Source organism: Papio anubis, chromosome 9 (assembly GCF_008728515.1).
Source record: "Papio anubis isolate 15944 chromosome 9, Panubis1.0, whole genome shotgun sequence".
Classification (NCBI taxonomy): Eukaryota; Metazoa; Chordata; class Mammalia; order Primates; family Cercopithecidae; genus Papio; species Papio anubis.
Window position 1 is genome coordinate 97,832,866 of NC_044984.1, and position 26,269 is coordinate 97,859,134.

The 26,269-nt window shown below is 36.9% G+C and overlaps 1 protein-coding gene across 13 annotated transcripts in view; it reads right to left on the reverse strand.

The window, feature by feature from the left end:
* Positions 1-26,269, reverse strand: part of C9H12orf42 (chromosome 9 C12orf42 homolog) — a 183,518-nt gene that overhangs the window by 140,464 nt on the left and 16,785 nt on the right. For 7 of the 13 annotated variants that reach the window (XM_021922822.2, XM_021922824.2, XM_021922827.2 and 4 more), the window contains exon 2: positions 19,464-19,562. The exons of 1 other annotated variant lie outside the window; for it this stretch is intronic. In XM_021922822.2, coding sequence (XP_021778514.1) covers positions 19,464-19,523 — 60 coding nt within the window. In that variant the 5' untranslated portion in view covers positions 19,524-19,562. Of the gene's footprint in view, positions 1-190; positions 2,953-13,444; positions 13,484-13,633; positions 15,129-19,463; positions 19,563-26,269 lie in introns of those variants that run through there. 5 more of the 13 variants (XM_021922830.2, XM_021922825.2, XM_021922829.2 and 2 more) reach the window with 3 other exon arrangements.

The window sequence follows — 26,269 nt, forward strand, 5'->3', positions numbered from 1 at the left end:
ATCTTTTAAGTCATTATTTACCATTTTTGTTATGAAAACAGCACAGAGCACACATGATACAATAATTATTAGCAAAATATAAAGTAAATTAACATTGAATATTTCCACTGACGTCTGCCTGGATATGTGGTACTGTCTATATTTCCATGAAAGGCAATTATTGCTTAAAGGTTGAGGCTTCCATGCAGACCTTAGAAACTGCATTGTGGCTTTCCTCTTCCATCTGGACCTGTCTGTCTTCTTTCTTTTGGAAATTCCGCACAGATTCAAGGGTATTTCTTATGTATTACTTTATTAAATCAAATTAATAAACAATTTAGGAAAATCCTTTTTGCAGCCATTTGTTCTTTATGTTTTCTTTGTCTGATTTTTAAAATAACATAATCTGCTTTGAAATTTTCATCAGGATGATGATTATTTGATCCAAACACTGTTCTGAAGATGCAATTTCTAAGAAGCTTAAATAGCCCATGTGTAATACAGAGAAAAAAAACCACCTGAATATGACGTTTCCTCTCCCTTTTGTGATCTTTCCTCAGTTCACAAGTATATACTGAAAAACTACTCTGTTCACAGAACTTGGACTTTGTTACTTTGAAACACTGGAAACTATTTATTTATTTATTTATTTTTCTACTTTCAATCTAAAGCATATGATGCTAAGGGAATAGTTCTGAAAGTTTGTCCTTTGAACTAAACATGAAGATATAACTGAATTTCTGTATCATTTTCCCAAGGGGGAAGAAAGTAGCTTTTAAGGCAGTTAGTAAAAGAAGCCACTGGCAGGGTATACACTGTGTTTCTCTTGGAAATTAACTTTTCTTTTTCCATGTTTATACCCCAAAAATTGCTAGTCTGCCCTTCACCTTGGCTTAAAAGTGCAGAAAAGATGAAGCTAATAATGCCCTGTGTTTGTTCAGCAGGGATGCTGTACATCCCTGTACACTGTATTCAGGAAAATGGTGTATCTCACGGACCAATGTCTTACTGCTGTGTCAACCAGGTCAGCTGAATAGGGATCTACATGTCTGTTTTTAAATTCTGTTTAGTTCCCATACTGTCAAAAACATCTAGTTAAGTTGCCTAAATAGTAACTTAACTTTCAAGCATTTGAATCAGTTGCCGTGGTAACAGATGTTCAAAAACAGGGACCTATTTTGTATTAAACTGTTTTTCTCCACTTCCCACAAGCTTCACATTTATATGCTCTGCCCTCCTGGTGGGGGGTGGAGGAGTCGGGGGGAGTCAAAGCACAAGTAAAATTCAATCTTTTTTACCCCCTTTATATTGCAACCTTTTTAAAATTAAAAACTTCACATTGGACTAAAAAATGTGGCCATAACAGGATGTTATTTCATATAAGACCTGAAAATATTGAACTAATGGTCATCGTAACTGAGAAGGAGAGGAGAAAAAAGCATTAGGCTCTTGTTGCTTGTCCTCCAACTGCACTTCAGATAAAATTAAAACTACACAACTCCATTGACTGGTCATCTTGAAACAAAGAACAAAAGCTTAATCACATATCTAGACAGGGCAATTAAAGTCAAGACCACAGAAATCTAATTCTCCAAGCACATCCATGCATAATAACCACTTTTGGAAATGTAGTCTATACTGAAAAGACTCTGTGTCTGTATAGAATCTGAACTTTTTAATTATGAGACATTTCACATAAAGAAGACATTGGGGGCAGGAACAAATCCAACAAACCAGAGAAGAACTTACCCTCTCCACAGACTCTGAAACTAGGAAGTTTCTACCTTTCTTTGTAGAAAAAAAAAAAAAATAGTATTTTTCCAAGAATTCCCTGCAAGACTGCTCTCTGAAAAGGCATATGGTGAAACAGAACAAGTATGATGAGTTATAGGATAGGCAAAACTAGTTCAAATAGCAGCTCTGCTCTTACCCAGGGTGTGATGCTGGGCACCTTACTTACTGTCTCTGCACCTCATCCCTACTTTGAGATAAAAATATCTACCTGAAATGAATTTTCATTTTACAATCCAATGAGATCCCATATGGAAAACATCCAGCTCAGCTAGATCTTAGTAAATGTTCATTCATTTTTGTTCTGTCATCCCTATCATGAATCCTTGTGTTTAAAAGCAAGAAGTTCTGTCTCCCAGTTACTCTTGCAACTTGTCCGGTTTCTTGGATGGACCACAGGAGCCTATGTAACCACACCTTTGCTAGAATGCTATGAACTGCTCAAGGGCTCACACTCATGGTCTATCATTGAACCTCACCTAGTTGGGGAACTATACAGATGACCACAGATTCTCTCACAATTTAGGAGAATTTGTCCCTTTTTACAGTCACAAACAGAAAGATTAGAATAACAGAATGACTTCTGGGTTAGTTCAGATCCTCTGAGAAGGAGACACCAAGATGGATTAAATATGCAAAAAAAAAAAAAAAAACTTATTAGGGGAAACATCTATGGGAGATGTGAGAAAAAACAAATCTGACCCTGAGGGAAGGAGAGAAGAAAGGAAGGAAGAAAGGGTATATGGAAGCTTCCTAGACTGGCATGCAGTCTAAGAAAATATCTACAACTTGAGGGAGTCCTCAAGCTACAGTTGGCGTAAGAGAGATCCTGTGTTTCCCAGGAAGGGCTCATCTGAGTCTCTCTACCATACTCAGCCACTGGCTGAGAGCAGCCCTTGAGAAGCAAGGCCTCACCACAGATCAAAAAGTGAATTATCACAGTCGCCACTGCTTTTTAATTAGTGATATGGTTTCGGTATTTGTTTCCAAATCTCATGTTTAAATATAATCCCAGTGCTGCAGGCGGGGTATTGTAGGAGATGTTTAGATCATGGGAGTAAATCCCTCGTGAATGGCTAAGTGCCATCCCCTTTGTGATGAGTGTATTCACTGGAGACCTGGTTGTTTTAAGTGTGTGGCACCTCCCCCTGCTCTTGCTCCCACTCTCACCATGTGAGATGATTGCCCCTGCTTCACCTTCTGCCATGATTGTAAGCTTCCTGAGACCTCACCAGAAGCAGATGCTGGCACCATGCTTCCTGTACACCCTTCAGAACATGAGCCAATTAAGCCTTTTTTCTTAATAAATTGCCAACCTCAAATATTTATCCATAGAAATGCAAAAATGGCCTAACACAAATAGGTTGCAATTTTCTCCTGCTGTAGATACAACTTTCAATGAAAACTTAGATATTTCAAAAAGGGACACTTAAATAAAGCTAAACTGCAAATTAACAAGGTCTTTATGTAAAGCACACTGTGTAGACAGAGCTTCTATTGACATTGGCTTTGCTCTACCTGGAGCCCTTGCCACAGCTGGGCTTTACTCATGGCTCAGCCATCACCCACTTCTGAGAACCCTTTTCCCCTGTCATTCTCCACACCTCTACTGCAAGACGCCTGCCTCCTCACCAACCTTGAAAGCTGCCCTCTATCCAGAGCCCCCTCCTTTACTGCACCCCTTTACTGCCATCCCCATCATTCTGAAAAGTTCAGTCCAAAGTGGCTTACCTCCAAGGCACAGGACTCATAAAGAGTATTAATTAAGGCTTGCTGTTATGATGGATAAATCCTAAAAGCTCAGTGGTTTTACACAATTGAAATTTATTTTTGTATATCCAACTATCCATGTGGCACACAGCAGGCAATCTTTATACAATGATTCACGGACCTTTGTTTGGTCAACTCCTAGGGACTGGTGGACATCCTCTTCCAAATATTGGACAGAACAAAAAAAAGAGAGAGAGCAAAGGAATTCCTGGGAAAGATTACTATGGGCCAGGTTGGCACATGGTAATTATCACTTCCACACATATTTGTTGAAAAGAACAAGTTGCATGGTCTCATCAAACTGCAAGAGACATTGGGAAATGCAGTCCAGCTGTGTGCACAGGAGCAAGAGTAAACAGATTTGGTCAGCACCTCACTCTCTCTGCCGAGTAGGGTCCAGTACTGAGGCCTGAGGGTGGTGTCTTGGACTCCCTCTCCAGTACTGTTTTCCTGTGCAATGGGACCTGCAGTTTTGCCCTTTAAGGTTTCTGAAGTTGGCTTCAGAACCTAACCAGAAGAATGGGAGCTGCTTGAGGGCTCAGCTTTGGGCACTCAGTAAATGTTTTTGGATGGAGAATTTCTATGAGAAAATGTGTTGTGAGTTATAAACAACCTATGTATAAACAGACTTTAGTAAGAAACCCCATCTGTAAGTTGGGAACTAAATATATATATATGTGAGCATAAATGCATATGTCATATTTTGCAAAATCTTGAAAGGGTGTAAATTTGGATACTGTGTAAGGTCATTGGTGACTGACTCCCATCCTCTAACAAGCTTCAGTTCTTGTTGTCAGGGAAGAGTGGGTCAGAGGCAAGTTAGGAAGCGACTGTCCATGATCATCTGGGATTTTCTCTGTGCAATCTATAGCCTGTTGTAGATTTGTTGTAGAACAACTTAATACCATTCAGTTTATTCTCTATGTCTGTGGGCTTTATGACAGTACAGACTGGTTAAAAATACTGTCTTCTATTAACCTTCAATAAAGCAACACATTAACCTTCAATAAAGCAATGCTTTATGAGAATAAAATTTTTGGACCCTATTTATTGAATTATGGTGAAATTTTATTTTATATTCTTATACATATGCAAATATGCCATTTGAAACATATGCTTGAAGAGAATGCAAAAGACCACTGGCAGTCTAATCACTTAGCTCAGGCAACAAACTTTACTTTTTAAGCTACCTCAGAGCTCCTTCTTCTTTTGAAGATGACAAAGAGCTTTTTTATAATCCCCTAACAACATAATCCTGCGTTACATTGTCCATTGTAGAGGACAGACAATGTTATGGGCTTAGAAATTAAAGTCAGGAAATTTTTTTTAAAGTCTGCTAAGAAGTTGAATAACACATTGCTGACAAGGAAAAAAAAATCCATAGATTATCTTCCAGACTCACTTTGCATTATAAAATATTTCCACAACACTTACAGACATGTGGACATAAATGATATTGTGTTTGTGATGTCTACATTTATACTTATGGAACTGGAACAGAGGTGGCAGAGTGTGGTAGAAAGAGTACTGATATAGGAATCCACAGACTTGAATTCTTGACTCACTTCTGAATTGATTAGCTGTGTGACCTGGAATGAGTCACCTAACTTCTCTGAGTGTTGGTTCCCTCCTTTGTAACACTGAGATTTGGATTAAATGATTTGGTGCACCTCAAGTATCCAATACATTCCATTAACCATTCGGAATCTCCATTTCTACAACTAGAATACTGGTCATAAAACTATCTACCCCTTTTTTATCCCAGGGCTATCTTAAGGATCTAAAGAAGAAAAATATTTAGAAAAGAGCTTTGTAAGTTGCCTTCCTATTTCTCCACAGCCTCACCAACATCCGCTATTTCTTGACTTTCTATAATTGCCATTCTGACTGGCATAAGATGGTATCTCATGATGGGTTTGACCTGTATTTCTCTAATGATCAGTGATATTGAGTTTTTTTCATATTTTTGTTGGCCATATAAATGTCTTCTTTTGAGAAGTGTCTGTTCATGTCTTTGCCCACTTTTTAATGTTTTCTCTTCTTGTAAACTTAAGTTCCTTACAGATTCTCGATATTAGACCTTTGTCAGATGGATAGATTGCAAAAATTTTCTCCTATTCTGTAGGTTGTCTGTTTACTCTGATGATAGTTTCTACTGCTGGGCAGAAGCTCTTCAGTTTAATTAGATCCCATTTGTCAATTTTTGCTTCTGTTGCAATTGCTTTTAATGTTTTCATCATGAAATATTTGCCAGTGCCTATGTCCTGAATGGTATTGCCTAGATTTTCTTCTAGGGTTTTTATAGTTTTGGGTTTTACATTGAAGTCTTTAATCCATCTTGAGTTAATTTTTGTACAAGGCGTAAGGAAGGGGTCCAATTTCAGTTTTCTGCATATCACTAGCCAGTTCTCCCAGCACCATTTATTAAATAGGGAATCTTTCCCTGTTGCTTGTTTTTGTCAGGTTTGTCAAAGATCAGAACGCTGTTAATGTGCAGTCTTATTTCTGAGATCTCTATTCTGTAACATTGGTCTATGTGTCTGTTTTTGTGCCCATGCCATGCTGTTTTGGTTACTGTAGCCTTGTAGCATAGTTTGAAGTCAGGTAGCATGATGCCTCCAGCTTTGTTCTTTTTACTTTTTACTTTGTTCTTTTTACTTTACTCTTTTTACTTATGATTGTCTTGGCTATACGAGCTCTTTTTTGGTTCCATATGAATTTTAAAGTAGTTTTTCCTAATTCTGTGAAGAATGTCAATGGTAGTTTAATGGGAAGATCATTGAATCTATAAATTACTTTGAGTAGTATGGCCATTTTCAAGACACTGATTCTTCCTATCCATGAGCATGGAATATTTTTCCATATGTTTGTGTCCTCTGATTTCCTTAAGCAGTGGTTTGTACTTCTTGAAGAGGTCCTTCACTTCCCTTGTTAGCTGTATTCCTAAGTATTTTATTCTCTTTGTAGCAATTGTGAATGGGAGCTCATTCATGATTTGACTCTCTGCTTGTCAATTGTTGGTGTACAGGAATGCTTGTGATTTTTGCACATTGATTTTGTATCCTGAGACTTTGCTGAAGTTGCTTATCAGTGTAAGAAGCTTTTGGGCTAAAATGATGGAGTTTTCTAGATATAGGATCATGTCATCTGCAAACAGAGACAGTTTGACTTCCTCTCTTCCTATTTAAACACTATTTCTTTCTTTCTCTTGCCCGATTGCCCTGGCCAGAACTTCCAATACTATGTTGAATAAGAGTGGTGAGAGAGGGTATCCTTGTCTTGTGCCAGTTTTCAAAGGGAATGCTTCCAGCTTTTGCCCAATCAGTATGATATTGGCTGTGGGTTTGTCATAAATGGCTCTTATTTTGAGGTATGTTCCATCAATACCTAGTTTATTGAGAGTTTTTAACATGAAGGGATGTTGAATTTTATTGAAGGACTTTTCTGCATCTATTGAGATAATCGTGTGGTTTTTGTCTTTAGTTCTGTTTACGTAATGAATTACATATATTGATTTATGCATGTTGAACCAGCCTTGCATCCCAGGCATGAAGCTGACTTGATCATGGTGGATAAACTTTTTGATGTGCTGCTGGATTTGGTTTACCAGTATTTTATTGAGTATTTTCGCAACAATGTTCATCAGGAATATTGACCTAAAGGTTTCTTTTCGTTGTTGTATCTTTGACAGGTTTTGGTATCAGGATGATTCTGGCCTCATAAAATGACTTAGGAAGGGGTCCCTCCTTTTCAATTGTTCGGAATAGTTTCAGAATAAATGGTACCAGCTCCTCTGTACCTCTGGTAGAATTCAGCTATAACTCCATCTGGTCCTAGGCTTTTTTTGTTTGGTAGGCTATTTATTACTGCGTCGTGAGTAAAATTTTCTACATCCTCAAGCTCTTTCTGAATATTCCCTTTGTCTTCTTACAGTAATGCAATATTTCCCAAATCTTGGTGTGCATCAGAGTCTCCCAGAGGGTTTTGTAGTGGCAGCCTCTAAGATACTCCTTACTGATCCATCCCTCGCTCCTAAGATTCACACCCTGAGTAACACTTTCCCTTAAGTATGAGCTAGAAGTAATACCTCACTTCTAATGAATAAATTCAGCAAAAGTAATTGTTTATCACTTTTAACAATAGGTTATAAAAAGAAACAGACTTCTGTTTCTCCCTCACTCTCTCTCCCTCTCTCCATCTTCCTCTCTTCCTCTCTGTTATTGCAAAATAAACCATATAATGTTTTAAAATGTTACCCCATGTGGTACACTAATTGCATTTAGGGCTAGAGTCATTCACCTGTCCCTGCATCCATATCCCTTTGCCATATAACGTTGTGGGAACTCCCACTGGGTATCTAGGCTCAGCCATATTACTTGCTTTGGCCAGTGTGATGCTATCAAATGCAAACACAAGCATAGGCTTCAAGGGGAGGCACTATTGGAGTTGTTCAGTCTTGCCCTCTGCCATTGTCATGAGAATATGCTCTAGCCAGAGCATATTCTGCCTGCTAGAGTCAGCCTGCTAGAGGATGCAAGACAGAGTAGAGCCAAGTCACCCAGTCTTCGCAGACAAGGCCATCCTGGATCAGTCAACGGCCAACCGATACCCAGCCAAAATCAGCCTTGCTGTCTAGTGGACTCACAGCTGACCACAGACATGTGAGGTAGCCATGCTGAGAACCAGACCAAAGTAGCTGAACCTCTCAAACACCTGAACAAAACAAATATTTACCACTGTAAATTGTCTGTTACATATTGGATAATATTATGTAAAAAAGCATTCTCCTTCTCTGTGGATATCACTGATTGAGATCCCATGTATTTACTAGAATTTTATTTATAAAATTAAGATCTGCTATTTACTATAATTATAAAATATGCACATATTGACCTAATCATTACATAACCATTGTATATTGCAACTTAGAATATCCTTCATTGTATTAATGGGGAGGATAGGGACTGGACAGAAAGGTATTTGCTCCAAAGACACCTGCTGAAAAACAGGAGATCACTGCAAAATGATCTGATGGATATAAATTTTTGCACACAGTGCACTTTGGGACTGTTCTCATCTCCAAATACAATTAGAGGAAAGCACTGACCCCGTCCCAAGTCAAGCCTTGAGCCTGCAGAGTCCTGATGGTAGGAATGAGGGTCCTGTCCTCAGGACCTGCTGGAGGGTGGAACAGGTGGGTTGATGTCTGCTGTACTTCCTCTTGGGCCAATGCACTTCAGTAAATGGTATCTATTTTAAGAGCCCAAATATCAAGAGGACTTAAAAGGACTGGACTAGGATATCCTGAGACTCAAAGCATTAACAAGATCGTGATGCCCATTGGCATACGTAATTTAAAAGATCTGCTTTTCAATGACACAAAACCTCATGTATGCTGTGATCTAGTTATTCTAATTTGGGGAACTTTCTGACATTACTAAAAACCAAACTTCTTTGCATTTTAGTGAATTTCTATGTATCCATTTGGGGGGTGGGGGGTTGTTTTTCTCTCTTCTTTACATATTTAGCTCTTCTGTGGGGTATTCTACCTATCTGCAGATTAGAAAACAACCCAGGAAAGCTAGATTTTTTTTTTCTACCTGGGTCTCTGACTGACCTAACCAGTTGCATCTATTTTGGAATGGAAACAATTTGTACCAACAACAAACTTTAATTAATAAATCCAAAATAGATAACATTTCATACACTGTGCTTTGGAAAACAACTTATTTCTGAATGTGAGTCATTCTAAGAACAAACTCTAATTGACAATGTAAATTCAGCTTATACAAATTTATGTTAAATACCATTACTTAATAAACTTTCTTAACCACCCTCCTGATTTTGAACCTGCTTTTAAATTTTAATTAGATGTAACGATCAGACAATTTTAAAATGCTAACATTCAAAGACGAATTGATGTATATTGTTTTCATCCTAATAATTGGGACCTGCCATTCTGGATTCCAAATGTAACCTGTGTGTGGTTTCTGAGGACTCACTAGGTGTGTATCATCCAAAGACTCTAAATGTAATGCATGTAATAGTTACATTCATAGGATAGCTGTGTAATTTTATTAACCAGACTAATAAGCTTCAAAATGCAAACTATAATACATGCAAGTTGTAGCCTGTAGTTGTTTCCAGAGTCAGACTTTTAAAGTTAAAATTCTCCTTGTTTTAAATTCAGATCTCTTTTACTCTGGACTAAGAGGCAATCCTCCCCATTCTTGGTGTTTAACACGATGCAGCGACTTTAGAATTCTCTCCCATTTCAAGTGCCCACACAACTGCTATTGCTCCTTACAAAAGTTGTGCATAAGCCTGGATACAAAACAAACCCTATGGGAAAAAAAACGGGTGGATGAATTCACCCAAAGTGCAAATTACCTCAAGATTCAGTTTTCCCTTTTTGTGGAACTAACAAGTGAATCTTATGAGTTGGGACAAAAAAAACCCCACTGAAGTGAGCCTTTGAGAGACATTTGTGCTGGTGATGACAGCATTTTCATGGTAATTTGTTAATGTTCTTGCAAAGCAGGGGTAATTTACTCCAGTAAAATCTAGCTAATAGCCTTGTAGATTTGAGGCCTTCAACCAGGGGCCACAGGCAGGCTTTAGGCGGCCTAGTGCCTGTAGGAGTGCATAACCACCAGAAGATCTCACACCTGACCTCCTGGCTGACTCCCTTTCTCAGCCCCATACCACCTTCACATCTCAGATCCAGTTCCCAGTATGGGACGTCCAATTGGTGTTAAAGGGAGCAGGGAGCTTGGGAAGGGGCAGGGCAGAAGGCACAGCATTCATGAGTGTTAAACTCAAGAAGGCATGAACATGCCAGCTCTCTTTTTTTTGGAGGCAGGCATTAACACAAATAAAAGAAAATGATGTGTAAAAACGTATATCAATATCATTCATTTTCTTTTCTGATTATAAAAATAATACATATTCATTACAGATTTTCGAAAACAGAAAGACCTCCAAACGGGGACAAAATCACCAATAATTGTACCTAGACATCTTGATGCAGTTCCTGCCAGTTTTTCTCCATGCAGACTTTAATTACTTTATGCAAATTTGTTGTGTATGAATACTCTTTTAAGAAAATCTGATTTTTTGGTCACATAGTATCACTATTTGTATGCACTGTAAGTTATAAAATGTTTCTATTATTAGACAATATAGGTGACTTCCATTATTGCATAACTATAAATAACATAGCAGTGAACATCCTTACACAGAAATCTTGGTCTCCCACTCTAATTAGGTTTTTAAAACAGATTCTCAGAAGGGATAAGTGGAATCAACGGGCATGGATGTTTCAACATATTTGATACATAAAATCAAGTCAAATTGCTCTGCAGAAAAGTCACATCGATTAGACAGTGTGTTTGGCCACATGGTAAGAGAGGCCTTTATTAATGCATTTTCACCAACATTGAGTTTTTAATCTGTGCTAATTTGACAGGTAAAATGACAGATCAAAAGTCACATTTTCAGTTTATGTGTACAAAATGCATTACATATAGCTTAGTTTGCTCATAAAATTAACATATTTGGGCCATTTGGAAAGCCATAAAATGAGCCACTGAACACTGAAAGTGACCTCAAAAAGCATGGAACATCCTGAAGGTGAAATGGTTTGCCCAGGCCACTCTGTAGTAAAGAACTCAGGACTAAAACCCAAGAATTCTTCTACTTCCCATTCCAGTGTTCCTAAATAGAGAGTTTTAGTAAGATAGAACCTGCTTTAAAATGCGGAAAGAATGGAGAGGCGGAGGAGACTTTTAACTGTGGTTTGGTAAAGCTGTTTTCCCCACTAATTTTTCAACGCTTTTACACGTCCCAGGCTGGTGCTCCTGACATCTCCAGCTTTTTAACCTTACCTTTTGGAGGGGAAAAGTCAAGAAATACGAAGTTGTTTCAGAATTAACCAAACAAGTATCATTAGGAAGCTCAGTCCATTCCGAAGATATCTCAAGAGACCATCTACAGTTAAACATAAATGACTCCTCATGGTCTCTCTCTATTTACCCGAGTTGTCTATGGTTCATTCATGGTGAGAATGTGAAGATATAAAGGCCACAACTAAAGATTTTGCTTGTTACCACCCTTTTAAAACTTCCTTTTTAATTTTTACATGCAATTCTCAATTCTTCCCAATGAGAGAAAGGATCTTTGAAGGGGAGCCTTGAATCTGGGCAGATTTGTGACTGCTTTGACCAACAGAGTATAGAAGTGATGCTATGTGATTTGTGAGGCTAGGTGATTAAAGGTAACGGATCTTCCTCCTTCTCTTTTGGGAACACTTGTTCTTGGAGATATTAGCCACCCTGTGAGAAGCACCAATACCCTGAGACCATTATACTATGAGGAAGTTCACACCACACAGAAAGGCCCTGAGTAGACATGCTGATTTACAGTTCCAGCTGAACGCAGCCTTCGAATCACCCCAGCCCAGGTGCCAAACGTGTGAGTGAAGAAGCTTCCAGATCATTCCAGTCCCCAGCCATCTGAGTCAATCTCAGCCTTTGTGTCTGCCCAGGGAATGCCTCAGACATCGTGGAGCAGAAGCAAGTCATCCTTACTGTGCTCTGTCTGAATTCCTGACTCACACAATTAATAAGCATAATAAAATGATTGTTGTTTTATACTACTGTGTTCTGGGGCATTTGAGGTGCAACAAAAAAGAGGTGAAATAGACCGTGTCTCACTGGATTACTCTCCACTTTTTCCTTTCCTTACTCAATTTGTGGGCTACCACTGTCCCCATCATTCTTCCCAGAATCTCTGTGGATTGGATCATTGCATTCATAACAATATATAATATTAATGTGTTTCATGATTGCATTGAAAAAGAGACTTGAAAGTCACCTAGAACACATGAAAGGGCCTAGAAATGGTTTTTCTGTTGGCATTAAAACGTCTGAGACGTTTTCTCTGCTCTTTATTTTTTCTCTACTTCCTATCCTTGTTCATAATTCCTACCCACATCTCCGATGTAAAGCATTTCCAGAAATTTCCCATACTTAACCTAAACAGCCAACAGCAGTCAATTTCATTTAAAATAACAAAATAAGCTATGTTAAGTCGTATGTTAAGCACTTTGCTCACATTGATTTAGCATCTTGATTGTATGAGGTAAGTCATATTAACCTATTCTGCTGAAGAGAAAACTGTGGTTTGGAGTTGTAAGGTAACACAGCTCCTAAATGGTAGAGCCAGGATTTCAACCCAGGGTCATAGGACCCCAAACCCAGATTTTAACCTCTACACTGGTAACTTATAATCTTTTGGTCTATATCCCATGGTAAGATATACATCTTACATCATGGCCAATAAATACCCACATGTATATAACTGAAATAAAAGTATCAGGAAACAAGAAACATCTTACTGTGTATATAGCACATTGACCTCTCTATTTTTCCAATCTATTCCTCTTTCTTAAAAATGTAGATAGTAACCCATGAAATTGATTGTATAACCTGCTGCAAATCGATCACAACACAGAGACTTTAAAAATTTACTTCACTTTGATGAAATTCAGTCTATCAATTTTTTCATATTACGAATTTTGCTTTTGGTTTCATGTCTAGCACTCTTCAATAAGTCCTAGGTCATGAAGATTTTCTCCTATTTCTTCTAAAAGTTTTATAGTTTTACATTACACATTTACATATTTAATGCATTTTGAGTTGATTTTGTATAAAGTGCAAGGTTTAGGTTCAATTTTTTACTATGGATATTCAAATGCTCAAGCAGCATTGCTGGAAAGACTATCCTTTCTTCATTGAATTGTTTTGCACCTTTGTACAAAAATAAAAATCTGTTGGCCATAAAAAAAAAAAAATTTTACTTCACTACCTTCTCCCATTTGACTTAAAATCTGAGAGGTCATTACCTCAAAACTCTTTTCTTCTTATAAACTGAAGGTCACTACCTACAGGTTAAAAACAAAAAGTTGTAATACAACTCAATTTTTAAAATTAGAAACAAGCTTAAAATCTCTATTCACAAATTCTCTTTCTAATATGAGACTATTTAATAAAAAGCCCTATCTGGTACATTTAGCAACCAATAAAATTGATACCTCAGTTATATTTTATATTCAGTTGTTGGACAGAACAACCGCCGCCACAGCCCTCACCAGGATCACAGCTCAGGACACTGCCTGCCCTCCTTGCTCCAGACGTTTGGACCATCAGCTGACCAGAGGACTGTGATATGGCAGAGCATGAGAAAATTAGCTAGACTAATCTCAGTACTTAGAATGACAGGAAAATAAGCCAAAGAATTGTGAGAGTAGAACTAAAAGTGCACAAGACAGCACTGGGGATGGAAACGCCATAGCAGTTATGGACAAACCACAGTGATGAAGAAACAGAAGAAGCCATGTGGAAGGGAAAAAAGAATGGAATATATATTCAGAGAGAAGCAGGGAGAGGCCCTGTACCCATGGGGAAGATGGAGTCAAAGAGAAGCTCATCTCTTGCACGGCAGCAGTTTCTGGTGGCTTTTTAGTTCCAATTCCAGGGCACAAATATTCAAAAGGAAGATATATCTTTCTTTCTGGAGGAGATTTGCAGGACTTTTACTTCTGCATCATCCAAATATCCTTAATTAAAATGGATGCCCAAAATATTCTCATGCTATAAATTTCAGAGGAAGGCAGTGTAACACAGACAGAGTCAGACAAGAGACAGAACTTCACAGAGGGTTTCTGCATGCTTTTGCCTTTTGGAATATTAGAAATAATAATTACAATGCCATTTCTTTGATTAATACAGTACTTTATAGTTGACAAAGAACCAATGACACATAATCATCTGTAAAATGGGAATGATAATTATAACAGTACCTGCCTCATATTTCTATTATGAAGGTGAAATGAGTCAACATATGTAATCCTTAAGATTAGTGCTTCCCATATAGTGGATGCTAAAGAAATAGGCTTCGATCCTATAATAATACTGTGACATGGGGAGGTATTGCAGAACCATTTGATAGGTGAAGAAACAGATAGTCAGAGAGACCCCAGGCCACGCTAAAAGTTGGCCACAGCCAATAAGTGGCAACTACAGTCTTAAGGCTTCTCATCTATCCATTAATTCCACAGATATTCATGGAGTGCCAGTCACACTCTATACAGTGAATGTGACAGGTGCAATTTCTGCACTACCAAACTTACAGTCCAAGGCTCTTTCCCAAGGTTTACCATGTTTCTATTGTACAGGCATCAGTTAGACAATTGTTATTTGTTTTATGCCTTGCAAATGAGATTAAATTAGTCTAATAAAGAGCCACAAAACCACATGCATCTTCCAGTGTCTCGAAAATATAGCATCGGTACCAGTCTTCTGGGCTCACTCCCCATCCCTGTATTATAATTAATTCTATGGGGAATTGGGAATGCCATATTATAATTCTTTGGATAATTATCTTTCCCCATGCCTCAACCCAAGACTCTCAACTCCCTGAGGGCAGAAACTATCCTCTGAGTAGCACAGAGGATGTGCATAATAAATACTGGTGGCCGGGCGCGGTGGCTCAAGCCTGTAATCCTAGCACTTTGGGAGGCTGAGACGGGCGGATCACGAGGTCAGGAGATTGAGACCATCCTGGCTAACACGGTGAAACCCCGTCTCTACTAAAAAAAATACACAAGAAAACTAGCCAGGCGTGGTGGCGGGCGCCTGTAGTCCCAGCTACTCGGGAGGCTGAGGCAGGAGAATGGCGTAAACCCGGGAGGCGGAGCTTGCAGTGAGCTGAGATCCAGCCACTGCACTCCAGCCTGGGCGACAGAGAGACTCCGTCTCAAAAAAATAAATAAATAAAAATAAATAAATACTGGTTAATTTTAAATGAATAAAAAGGATATCATATCTGTGCAGATGTCTTGATTTTTCTTAATACTCAGATTAGTCTTAGCTTTTAATGTCACTGAGAGGTTTTTATTCCTTGAGTTTTGAGGGGGTTTTGGTTCATTGTTTAGAGTACACCACCATCCACCACCCCATCCCATGGTGGTTTTTCAGCTTTAGAAGTGGAAACAGCTCAATGCGACCTGAAGTGGGCAGCCAGAAACTAAAATGGTTTCCACAACCACCACCAATAACACTTTCATGACTTTCCTAAGCCCTAAGCTCTAGGAAAGCAGGGACAAAAAAGCAAAGGAGTAAAGAAAAGAGAAAATAAAGGGGAAGAAAAGGTTGGAAAACAGCACCAGTCAGACATGACAAAGCAGAATTAAAATTACCGAAAAGTTAAATTGTAGAGTGCCATTTGACCCCCTCTTCATTCCTACCAGATCAAGAAGAGAGTCTGGCTGACTGAACATACATATTCTTGATCCCTCTCTGTCTCTAATCTCTGTCTCTATCTCTATGTATGTCTGTATGTATGTATACGTGTGTGTGTGCACGCGCACGTGTGTGTGTGTATAAAGTACATCAAGATTGATCAAGAATAATTCATCAAAAATCCGTGTGGAATCCTTTGGAGTCTTTTATTAAAAGTAAGTCTTTTTCTAAAGAACTGTGATAAATTTGTAAATGTAAAATTAGTCAAGCTCAAATAAATCTATCAACCAGAAACATAGTTCTAGCTTTTAAATCAAGTCACCACTTTTGATTAATTAAATCTTACCCAAAGTAGATTTTCCTTTATTATTAATGTATTTCATTCATATCAATTCAGAGTAGAGCAATTTTGAAATCAAAATAAATTTTTACCAAAGCCAGGGTTTACAAAATCAACAGTGCTACATGTTAATGGGTTCTGCCTTCATGAACTATGGGGGAAGGAAAGGTAGCTGGATTTTGAAACTTCATAAAATTCTAAACATCAAATATTGGGAATTAGCAGTAAATAGACGAAGGTTTAGAGACCCTCAAGATAAATTTTCCAAAGTTAGGCTTCTCTCCTGGTTAACATAAGCCAAAGGATTCTCTGAAAAATACAGTAAATTTGAACTTTTGTGTGGCCTTTTTATTTGTATGACTGTGTTTTAGCAAGCACGCTGGAATGGCAAATGCTTCCTCATTGGTGGAACCATGTAGACTCAGAAAAAAGCCATCTTCCACTGAGAAGACAATTGTTTTCTATAGAGACAAAAAACAAATGCCCATGACCCAGGTCACCTCATCCCAGCAGGCTTTTGCTGCGGCTTCCTCTGAGCAAACACAACAAAGTCCGGAGCAGTCAATCCTGCTGCCCCACACTGGGCTGCCGCAGTTGTGCTCTGCTATTTACCCTTCCTATTAATCTGTCAATGTTCTAGTCAAACATGCAAAACAATATGGTGGGCACATAGTTTGATTGGTCATTGCTAAGTAACTTGGACCAAAGATGAAGAAATGGAACTTCCAACCAACAAAACGTGAGGCCCAATTTGATTGTTAGAAAATGTTCAACAATACCAGTGCATGACAATTTTCTCAGGGTGGCTGTGATTTAGCATCTCTCTCACCGAAAAAGAGTGGTCCCAATAAATGACATTCAGTTCCAGAATCTAAATTCAGGTCATGTTGCTGTTCCTATCGTTGTGGCATAGAACTGTCTGGGCATTTTGCAAAGGAAGATGTTCATTAGAAGATGTCATCATTCCATAGTGAAGAGACCATTGAGGAATTTGGTTTGGTACACAGGTTGAGTCCCTGGCTAACAAAATATTTTTTGAGCTTAAAAACAAGAGTCCTTGATTCAACACTTCCTGGATGCTGAAAAGTGCAACTCCATATTTCCAAAAGAGAATCTGAATTATCAAACATTTTGAGCAAATTAAATAGCTCATATTCTTATTTCACTTTCCTCCTTTTCTGCTAGGCCAGATGAAGCCTCAGAATCCTTCTCAACACAAAGCTGTAGACAGCCACTTTTATTCTCCTGGAATTAACATGAAAGATGGGGCCTGTTTGTCATTCCAGCCCTAGACCCTCAAGTGAACATGTTCAAGTACAAGATGTACAGATGAGCAACAACTGTCCAAGGAACGCCTTTTTAGAAATACAGAGTGTGCATTTCCTTGCTGTGTGCTTTCAGAAAGCAAGAAGAATGGAAAGAGTAAGTGGCCAGGATGTCAGAGCATAAAGCAAAGTTAAAGAAAATATAGACAATGAAAGTAGGCTGATGTGGGATAAAAATCCCCCCCATTCACTACCTATTTACAAGGTATTTGTCCTGTGGAAAATAACAGCTCTGAGATATGTTTGTTCATATATAAAATGGAGAAAATGAGACCACATACTACATAAGTCAGGACATCTGACTCCTATCCCTGATCCATTTCCTCTAATTCGCCACAAACCACAAGCAGTTTCAGGCTATATCCGTGCCATTTTTGGACCCGAGAGGAAAAGAAACTCTCTCTTCCCATAATGTACCCAAAAACTGAGAGGAAGAACTCTGGCTTGATATGGACTACATATTAACTATTGGATTCCCACTAAAAGATTCTGACTGGTCCAGACTGGTTCCTATATCCATCTTGATAGCCAAGAGGCCAAAGGATTGTGCTTGGGCTGTTCCCAAAACCACTTGCGGGGAATGGAGAGAAGCAGTTTCCTAAAAGAAGCATTGGGTAAGGGGGATAGTTTTCTTGGGTGGACAAAAGAGTAAATGTGTACTTTATGACCTCATGGAGTGAGAAGATTAAATAATGAAAAGAACTCACTAATGGCACATAGCAAGTAGTCCATAAATGCTAGCAAAGATGATGCTAATTGTCTTCATCACTATTATTATCAATCCCTACTGCAAAAGAATAAAATCAATAGTAGGGTATTTACAGAAAGATACTTAATATATCACATTGAATATTACTTACTGATGTCAGTTGTAAATCTGGCTACTCAAATAGCACTCTCAGTGAAATAACAAAGTACAATGGTCATAGATTTCATACTTCAATTTGAATTCAACTCATAATTCAAATTATAGAGATTTCACTGTGATCCAGCTTACTGAAAAAAAAATGTGATGTTAAGGGATGAAATTTAAAAACTGATTCATTCATGCATCATAGCTCCTATGTACCAGACAGACCTAGACCCTGATTAACACAGGGGAACAAAGTTGACCAAGTTTCTACCCTAAGGGAGCTTACTTTTCAGAAGGAGAGCCACAGAGGAGTGAATAATATAATCCAATATAATGGCTGAAGAGGGAGGCAGAAGAGGAGGTTGGAATGATGTGATGTGAGGAAGATTAAACCCTCTGTTACTTGTTTTGAAGATGGAGTAAAAGTAATAGGAGTCAAGGAATTCAGACAGCCTTCAGAAGCTGGAAAGGGAAGGAAACAGAATCTCCTCTAAAGTCTGTAGAAAAGAATGAAACCTTGCCAACACCTAGATTTCAACCCAGTGAGACCTGTATCATACTTCTGAACCTACAGAACTAAGTGGGAGATAATAACTTTGTACTGTTTTAAGCCACTAAGTTTGTGGTAATTTGTTATAGCAGCAACAGAGAACTAATACAGAATCATTCTTACCATTACGAGAGCACTTGTAGTTTTTTATATGTCAGTGAAAAGTTTGTCTTCAGTTAAAAGCCCGGGCTTGTGCAACTTCTTAGGAACAATACCAGTACCTTTAAAGTGAGCACATGTGCCTCAATCCTAATGGTGTGGGGTTACCTTAGTAAGATAATAAATAAATAATAGCAAAGACAACACATTTCTAAGTTTTCCTAGCATAAATGTAATGTGTCCCTAATAGTGGGGAAAAAAATAATTTATGAAAGCATTTAAAATTATACTGTAATTTACAATGATGTGAGTATGGATAAATATGGAAACTAAGAGGATTATCTAAAATATAATATCAATGACACTGAATCAAGAATCAAAATTAGTGGCTGAAATGGAGCAAACCTATTAACCTAAAAAAAAATAAGAAAATGTAGTATCTCTTATTCATTACCTGCATCCTGCTTGCAAAAGGTCTGATAGTTAGCAAGAATTCTTCTTCCCTTTGCTTCATACATATCACTGTAGACACTAATTTTACAAGTTCAACTCCCTATAAACAAAGAATGGAGAAAGAAGAGCAGGTTTACAATGATGCAATGACAATAATAGAGAAAAAAAATGACATCTTTAAGAGACAGAATCATCCTATCCATGAACATAGTATTTCTTGCCAATGACTTTCAATAATTTTTTTTTTTTTTTTTTTTTTTTTTTGGTGGAGACAGGGTCTCAATATGTTCCCCAGGCTGGTCTGGAACTCCTGGACGCAAGCAATACTCCCACCTTGGCCTCAATAAAATTCTATACTTTTCTACATAAAGTTCTTGATCATCTATTGCGAGATATAATCCTAGGTGGTGCTTGCTTTGGTTGGTTGGTTGGCTGGGGGAAGTGTGGGTTGCGCTGTAATGACGTCTTTTAAATCATCTTTCTAATCATTTCCAAAGTATAGACATGCAATTTAATTTTATACATTGTTTTAAAACAGCAAGCTAGCTAAGCTTTCATATTAATTCCAAAAAATATGTCTGTCGATTATTTGGGGATTTTGATGTGAACAACTGTATTACCTAGTAATAGTAATGGCTTTGTTCCTTTTTATTCAAATTTTTGAACTTTAAGTTTTTGTCTTATTGCATTAGTTTACATCTCTAAAACATATAGCTTAGGTCCTCAGGAAGCAAATAAAACTTAGGCCCTCATTTGCACAGACCCCTGTGAGTTCCAAGAGTTATTAGGATTTGCAGGGTATTCTAGGTATAGAAAGGGAAGCCTAGTGAAATTGGGAAGCATTTCCAATCAATTGTTCTAAAAGATCTCAGACTAGAAAGACCAAAATCTCTAAGTCTTCAATATTTTTTGTGCATTTTTTCCTCATATTCATTTTAATACATAATTTCTTATTTGTAGTTCTGAAGCTGGAGTTTTGAGACAGTTCAACCAACGAGAAGTTAAGACAAGGAATATTGGTTACAGAGGTGTTAAAGGGTTGAAAAAGAAAAGAAAAGATTAGGTGTGAAGTTGCAAAAAATAAGAGGAGGTGATATCAACAGGTCAATAAATCCTAACACTCAGGAATCAGAGCCCCAAAACAGTATAAGTTTCAGTCTTCACAGAAGTTGGATATGCTTGGTAGTTCCCGATGTTAACAGAAATTCATACATTTCCTCATCCAGTATGATATTTGTCATGGTTTAATATTTTTGCAGATGTCTTTATCAAGTCAAACAATTTTTCTTCTATTCCTAGTTTGTAAAAGTTTTCGGTTTTAAATTAGAGACAGAGAGCAAATTCTATTAACTATCTCCCCTGCAACTGTTAAGAAGATTGTATATTTCCTTTCAATGATGCTGAAGTGATGCTACATTAATAAAATTTCCAATATTAAATGAACCAGGCATTCATGAGATAAAAAACAACGTGGTCATAATGTATTTTCTTTTTAGCATAGTGCTGGATAGTGCTAAATTTTGTTTGTTAATATTTTATTTTGCTTTTTTTCTTCTTCTTCAATGCTCACAAGTGAAATTGCCTTTTTCCACTTTATAATGTCCTTACCTTATTTTAGTGTCAAAGTTATGCTAGCTGCAAAATACTTGGAGAATATTCTCTTTTCATAATCACTGATAGAGTTTGTATAGGATTTAAATTACTTGCCCCTTAAATATCTGAATAACTGTATTGGTAAAAATCACCTATTCTGATGCTATCTTTGCGGGAAAAATTTAAACTATTAATTCAATTTATTTAATGATTATACAGTTATTTATATTTTCTATTTCTTTTTAGTCAGTTTTAGCAAACTGTATTTATCAAATAAATTATTTTATTTTCTAGATTTCCAGATTCACTGACTTTAAAATGTATATAATACACACATATTTTAATCTATTCAGCATAAAAAATTATATTCCATTATGTTCCTGTTTTAATTATCAGTATTATTTATAATGCATTTCTCATTTTTCTCTTGACATATATTGCCACAGGCTTGTCAATTTTATTAATTTTTTCAAAGCACAAACTTTTACCTTTGTGGATTCTTTTTGTATGTTGATTTTCTAATTCATTAGTTTTTCTTTGTGGGGGGTGTTTGTTTTAAATTATTCATTCTCTTTCCTATACGTTTTGAGGGCTTATTCTGCTATTCTTGTGTTTTTAATTCACTATTTAGTCTTCTTTACTAATGTATTTAAATAATTGTATTTTTTTTCTAATACTACTTTGCCTGCCTCCAATGTTTTGAAATATAATGCTTTTATTATCTCTCGTTTCTAATGCTTTTGAATTTGCATTTTGATTTCTTAACCCATACGTTGTTTAAATGTATGGTATTTCCCAATTATCTTTTTGCTATTAATTTTTAAATTGGTTACATTTTGATCCAAAAATGAGATTTGTTGATATCAATTCTCTGAAATTTATTGAGGACAATTTTACAGTCTCCGTGTAGCCGATTTTAATAAATATTTCATATGTGCTTAGATTCAACATTTTCAAATTAATGGATGTAATCTATAACTATTCATTAGCTCAAGCCTATTAATTATGTTCATATCATCTATATCCTTGATTTTTTATCTGCTTCATCTGTTAATTACTGACAAAGATATATTAAAATCTCCCACTAATGTATGGGTCTTTCTAGTCTTTCTATTTTTTTCTGTAGTTCAGTCAATTTTTGTAATTTTGAGAGTTTATAATTAGCTGCATAAAAGTTTAGAGTTACATCTTCTTAATAAATCATTTTATTATATAGCTCTCTTCTTTATCTCTACCAATTTTTTTCCTTAGAAAGTGTTTAGTTTGATGTTAATATAGCCACAGCAGTTTTCTTGTTAGTTTTGCTAATACAATAAAACCTACGCCATAGTGGGATAAGTAATATCCAAAAATAAAACATGGGTTTATGTATGTGGCTAAAGGAATATTTTCAGTTACTCTGTTCTGTCATGAAAAAAAAATCCCATAAGTAAATAAGAAAAACTTGTCCTCTATGAAACTGAAGAAATGTATACCATACTGTAAAAGTCTTAAGTGATCAAGAGTCTGTCACATCCTAATCCTACTCATATCTCAACAGAAGAAAATAAATCGAGCCTGTCCCTATTTAAAAATAAAGGGAAGGACAGAAGTCAAATGCTGAAGACATTCTTTCTAAATTTTTTTTAATTGGTATTTTTGTGGGCTACATTTTCCTGGGGGTTTACTACATATTTTTTTCCATACTTGAACTTTTAACATTTGTGTTCCTTATGGTTTGGGGTGGGTTTTTTTGGTTTTGTTTTTGCTTTCTTGAGACGGAGTCTCTCTCTGCCGCCCAGACTGGAATGCAGTGGCGCTATCTCTGCTCACTGCAAGCTCCGGTTCCAGGTTCACGCTATTCTCCTGCCTGAGCCTCCTGAGTAGCTGGGACTATAGGCACCCGCCACCACGCCCAGCTAATTTGGGGTGTGTTTTTAAAATCAACATAAAGCGAGTCGCTTAAAAAAAAAAAAAAAAAAAAAACACCGTCTGACACTCTTAACTAAGAAATTTAGCCCTTTTCTACTTATTGTGATAATGAATATATTTGAACTTAATTTCTACCATCTTATTTGTGCTTTCTACTTATCTACTTGTCCTGGTTCTTCTGGTTTTTGCTTGGGTTTTTTTCTCCCCCTACACTTTTAGAATTGACTAAATTATTTTTTCTTTTTCTTTTTCTACTTTCTCCCCCTCTATGTCTTGGAAGTTATTCATACAATTTTACCTTTATAATAAAACATGTATACTAACTTACAATCTAAATATTTAATAAATTTAACACTCTTGTAAATAAAACAAGGTTCTTCAACACTGACCACCCACTGCCAAATTCAAAGCCGTTGTTGTCCAATATGTTAGTTCTCTAAATTGCTGTTCTTTTCCCCCACAAGTTAGACATTGTCACTATTATTGTTCTAATTTTTTGCAGTCAACTGTTATTTTGATTTATGCACACACTTACCAATATATTTCATAATCGGCCTTTTTTTGCATAGCAGATCTGTCTGGGATTACATTTTTCCTTCATAGAGAAAATTCTTTAGAATCACCTTTAGTGAGGGTCTACTGGTAGTAAACTCTCAGGTCTGTTTGGAAATGTCTTTATTTTATCCTTACACTTGAATACAGTTTTGCTGGGTGTGCAGTTTTAGGTTGACAATTATTTTCTCTCAGTCCACTTAAGGTATTATTCCACCATCTTATAGTTTTCATTATTTCTGTTTTAAAGATAGTGGTCAGTCTGTTGCCAATGTCTATTCTCTACGGTGTTTTGGGTTTTGTTTTGCATTTTGCTTTATTTTGTTTTGTTTCTAGTCTTCTTGCTTGTCCCTTCTGTGGCTTAAGATCTTTTGTGTGCATACGAATTTCCACCATCTTATAGTTTGCATTATTTCTGTTGTAAAGATGGTGGTAAGACTGTTGCCAATGTCTATTCTCTAGTGTTTTGGGTTTTGTTTTGCATTTGCTTTATTTTGTTTTTTTGTGTGATTTGCTGGACTTCCTGTATGTTAGGATATATATCTTTGAATACTTCTGAGACAGGTTTCAGTCATTATCACCTTAAATATTATCTTTTATGTTTCTATTATCTTTATGGAATTCTGATTAAATTTGCTAGACCTTTTTCTCTATTTTCCATGTCTTTTAATCTATTCTTTTTGTTTATGTTTTCTTTTTTTCTCCCATCTTTCTAGCCACTGGATAGTCTCTTTAGATTTACATTCCAGTTCATTAAACTCTTCTTCAGGTTTTTCCTATCTACTATTTAACTTGCCTATTGAATTTTTAATTTAAAGTATATTTCTATAAGTTTATTTTTACAATATGACTGATTTTACTTTATTGCATCTGTCTCTTGCTCATATTTTTGAACTTATTTTTCCTCTCAATACAGTAAATATACTTAATTTCTGATGATATCAAAAATCTATGCAGGTCTAAAATTGGTGTCCGTTATTTCTGTTGTCTCCCAATTAGACTACTTCTTTGCTTGTGGGTATTGTGATTTTGGACAGTGAGTTTCTCGTTTTAGTTTGAACCTTATATGTAAAATTCCAAACACCAGGAGTGAACTGTAATGTGAACTATGGATTTTGGGTGATGATGTGTGTAGGTTAATCAATTGTAGCAAACGTACCACTCTGACTGGGTTGTTGATAATGGGGAATGCTGTGCATGTGTGGGGGCATAGCATGTAAGGGGTATCTGTCTACTCTACTCTCAATTTTGCTCTGAACCTAAAACAGCCCTAATAAGAAATTTAAGAAAATTCTTGAAGGCAGGTGTTTAACTCACAGTTTCCCAGAAATGATCCAGCCTCAGGCCATTTTAAGTTAAATTCTCCAGTTAAAATTTTTTTTTCAGACCCTCAAATACATGGCATGAATAAGGACTCAAGCATTTATGAGAGCTGGCTTGTAGTTATGAAAATTATGGTTACGATTTTTCTTCACTCCACCCACAGTGAAAGTTGAATCAAGCAGCTTTTTTTTTTTTTTTTTTTTTTTTTTTTGCTGAATTCTTTATGTCAGGTTTATGTTTTTTTGTTTTTCTTTTTTTTCTTTCTTTTTTATTGTACTTTAAGTTCCAGGGTACATGTGCACAACGCGCAGGTTTGTTAGATAGGTATACATGTGCCATGTTGGTTTGCTGCACCCATCAAATTGTCATTTACATTTGGTATTTCACCTAATGCTATCCCTCCCCCAGCCCTCACCACGTGACAGGCCCTGGTGTGTGATGTGCCCCGTCCTGTGTCCAAGTGTTCTCATTGTTCAGTTTCCACCTATGAGTGAAAACATGCGGTGTGTTCTCATTGTTCAATTCCCACCTATGAGTGAAAACATGCGGTGCTTGCTGTTTTGTCCTTGTGACAGTTTGCTGAGAATGATGGTTTCCAGCTTCATCCACGTCCCAGCAAAGGACATAAACTCATCCTTTTTTATGGCTGCATAGTATTCCACGGTGTGTATGTGCCACATTTTCTTAATCCAGTCTACCATGGATGGACATTTGTGCTGGTTCCAAGTCTTTTCTATTGTGAATAGTGCCGCAATAATCATGTGCATGTGTCTTTATAGTATTATGATTTATAATCCTTTGGGTATATACCCAGTAATGGGATCACTGGGTCATATGGTATTTCTAGTTTTAGATCCTTGAGGAATCACCACACTGTCTTCCACAATGGTTGAACTAATTTACACTCCCACGAACAGCTTAAAAGCTTTCCTATTTCTCCACATACCCTCCAGCATCTATTGTTTCCTGACTTTTTAATGATCACCATTCTAACTGGTATGAGATGGTATCTCATTGTGGTTTTGATTTGCATTTCTCTGATGTCCAGTGATAATGAGCATTTTTTCATGTGTCTGTTGGCTGCATAAATGTCTTCTTTTGAGAAGTGTCTGTTCATATCCTTTGCACACTTTTCGATGGGGTTGTTTTCTTCTTGTAAATTTGTTTAAGTTCTTTGGAGATTCTGGATATTAGCCCTTTGTCAGATGGATAGATTGCAAAAATTTTCTCCCATTCTGTAGGTTACCTGTTCACTCTGATGGTAGTTTCTTTTGCTGTGCAGAAGCTCTTCAGTTTAATTACATCCAATTTGTTAATTTTGGCTTTTGTTGCCATTGCTTTTGGTGTTTTAGTCATGAAGTCCTTCCCCATGCCTATGTCCCAAATGGTACTGCCTAGGTTTTCTTCTAGGGTTTTTATGGTTTCAGG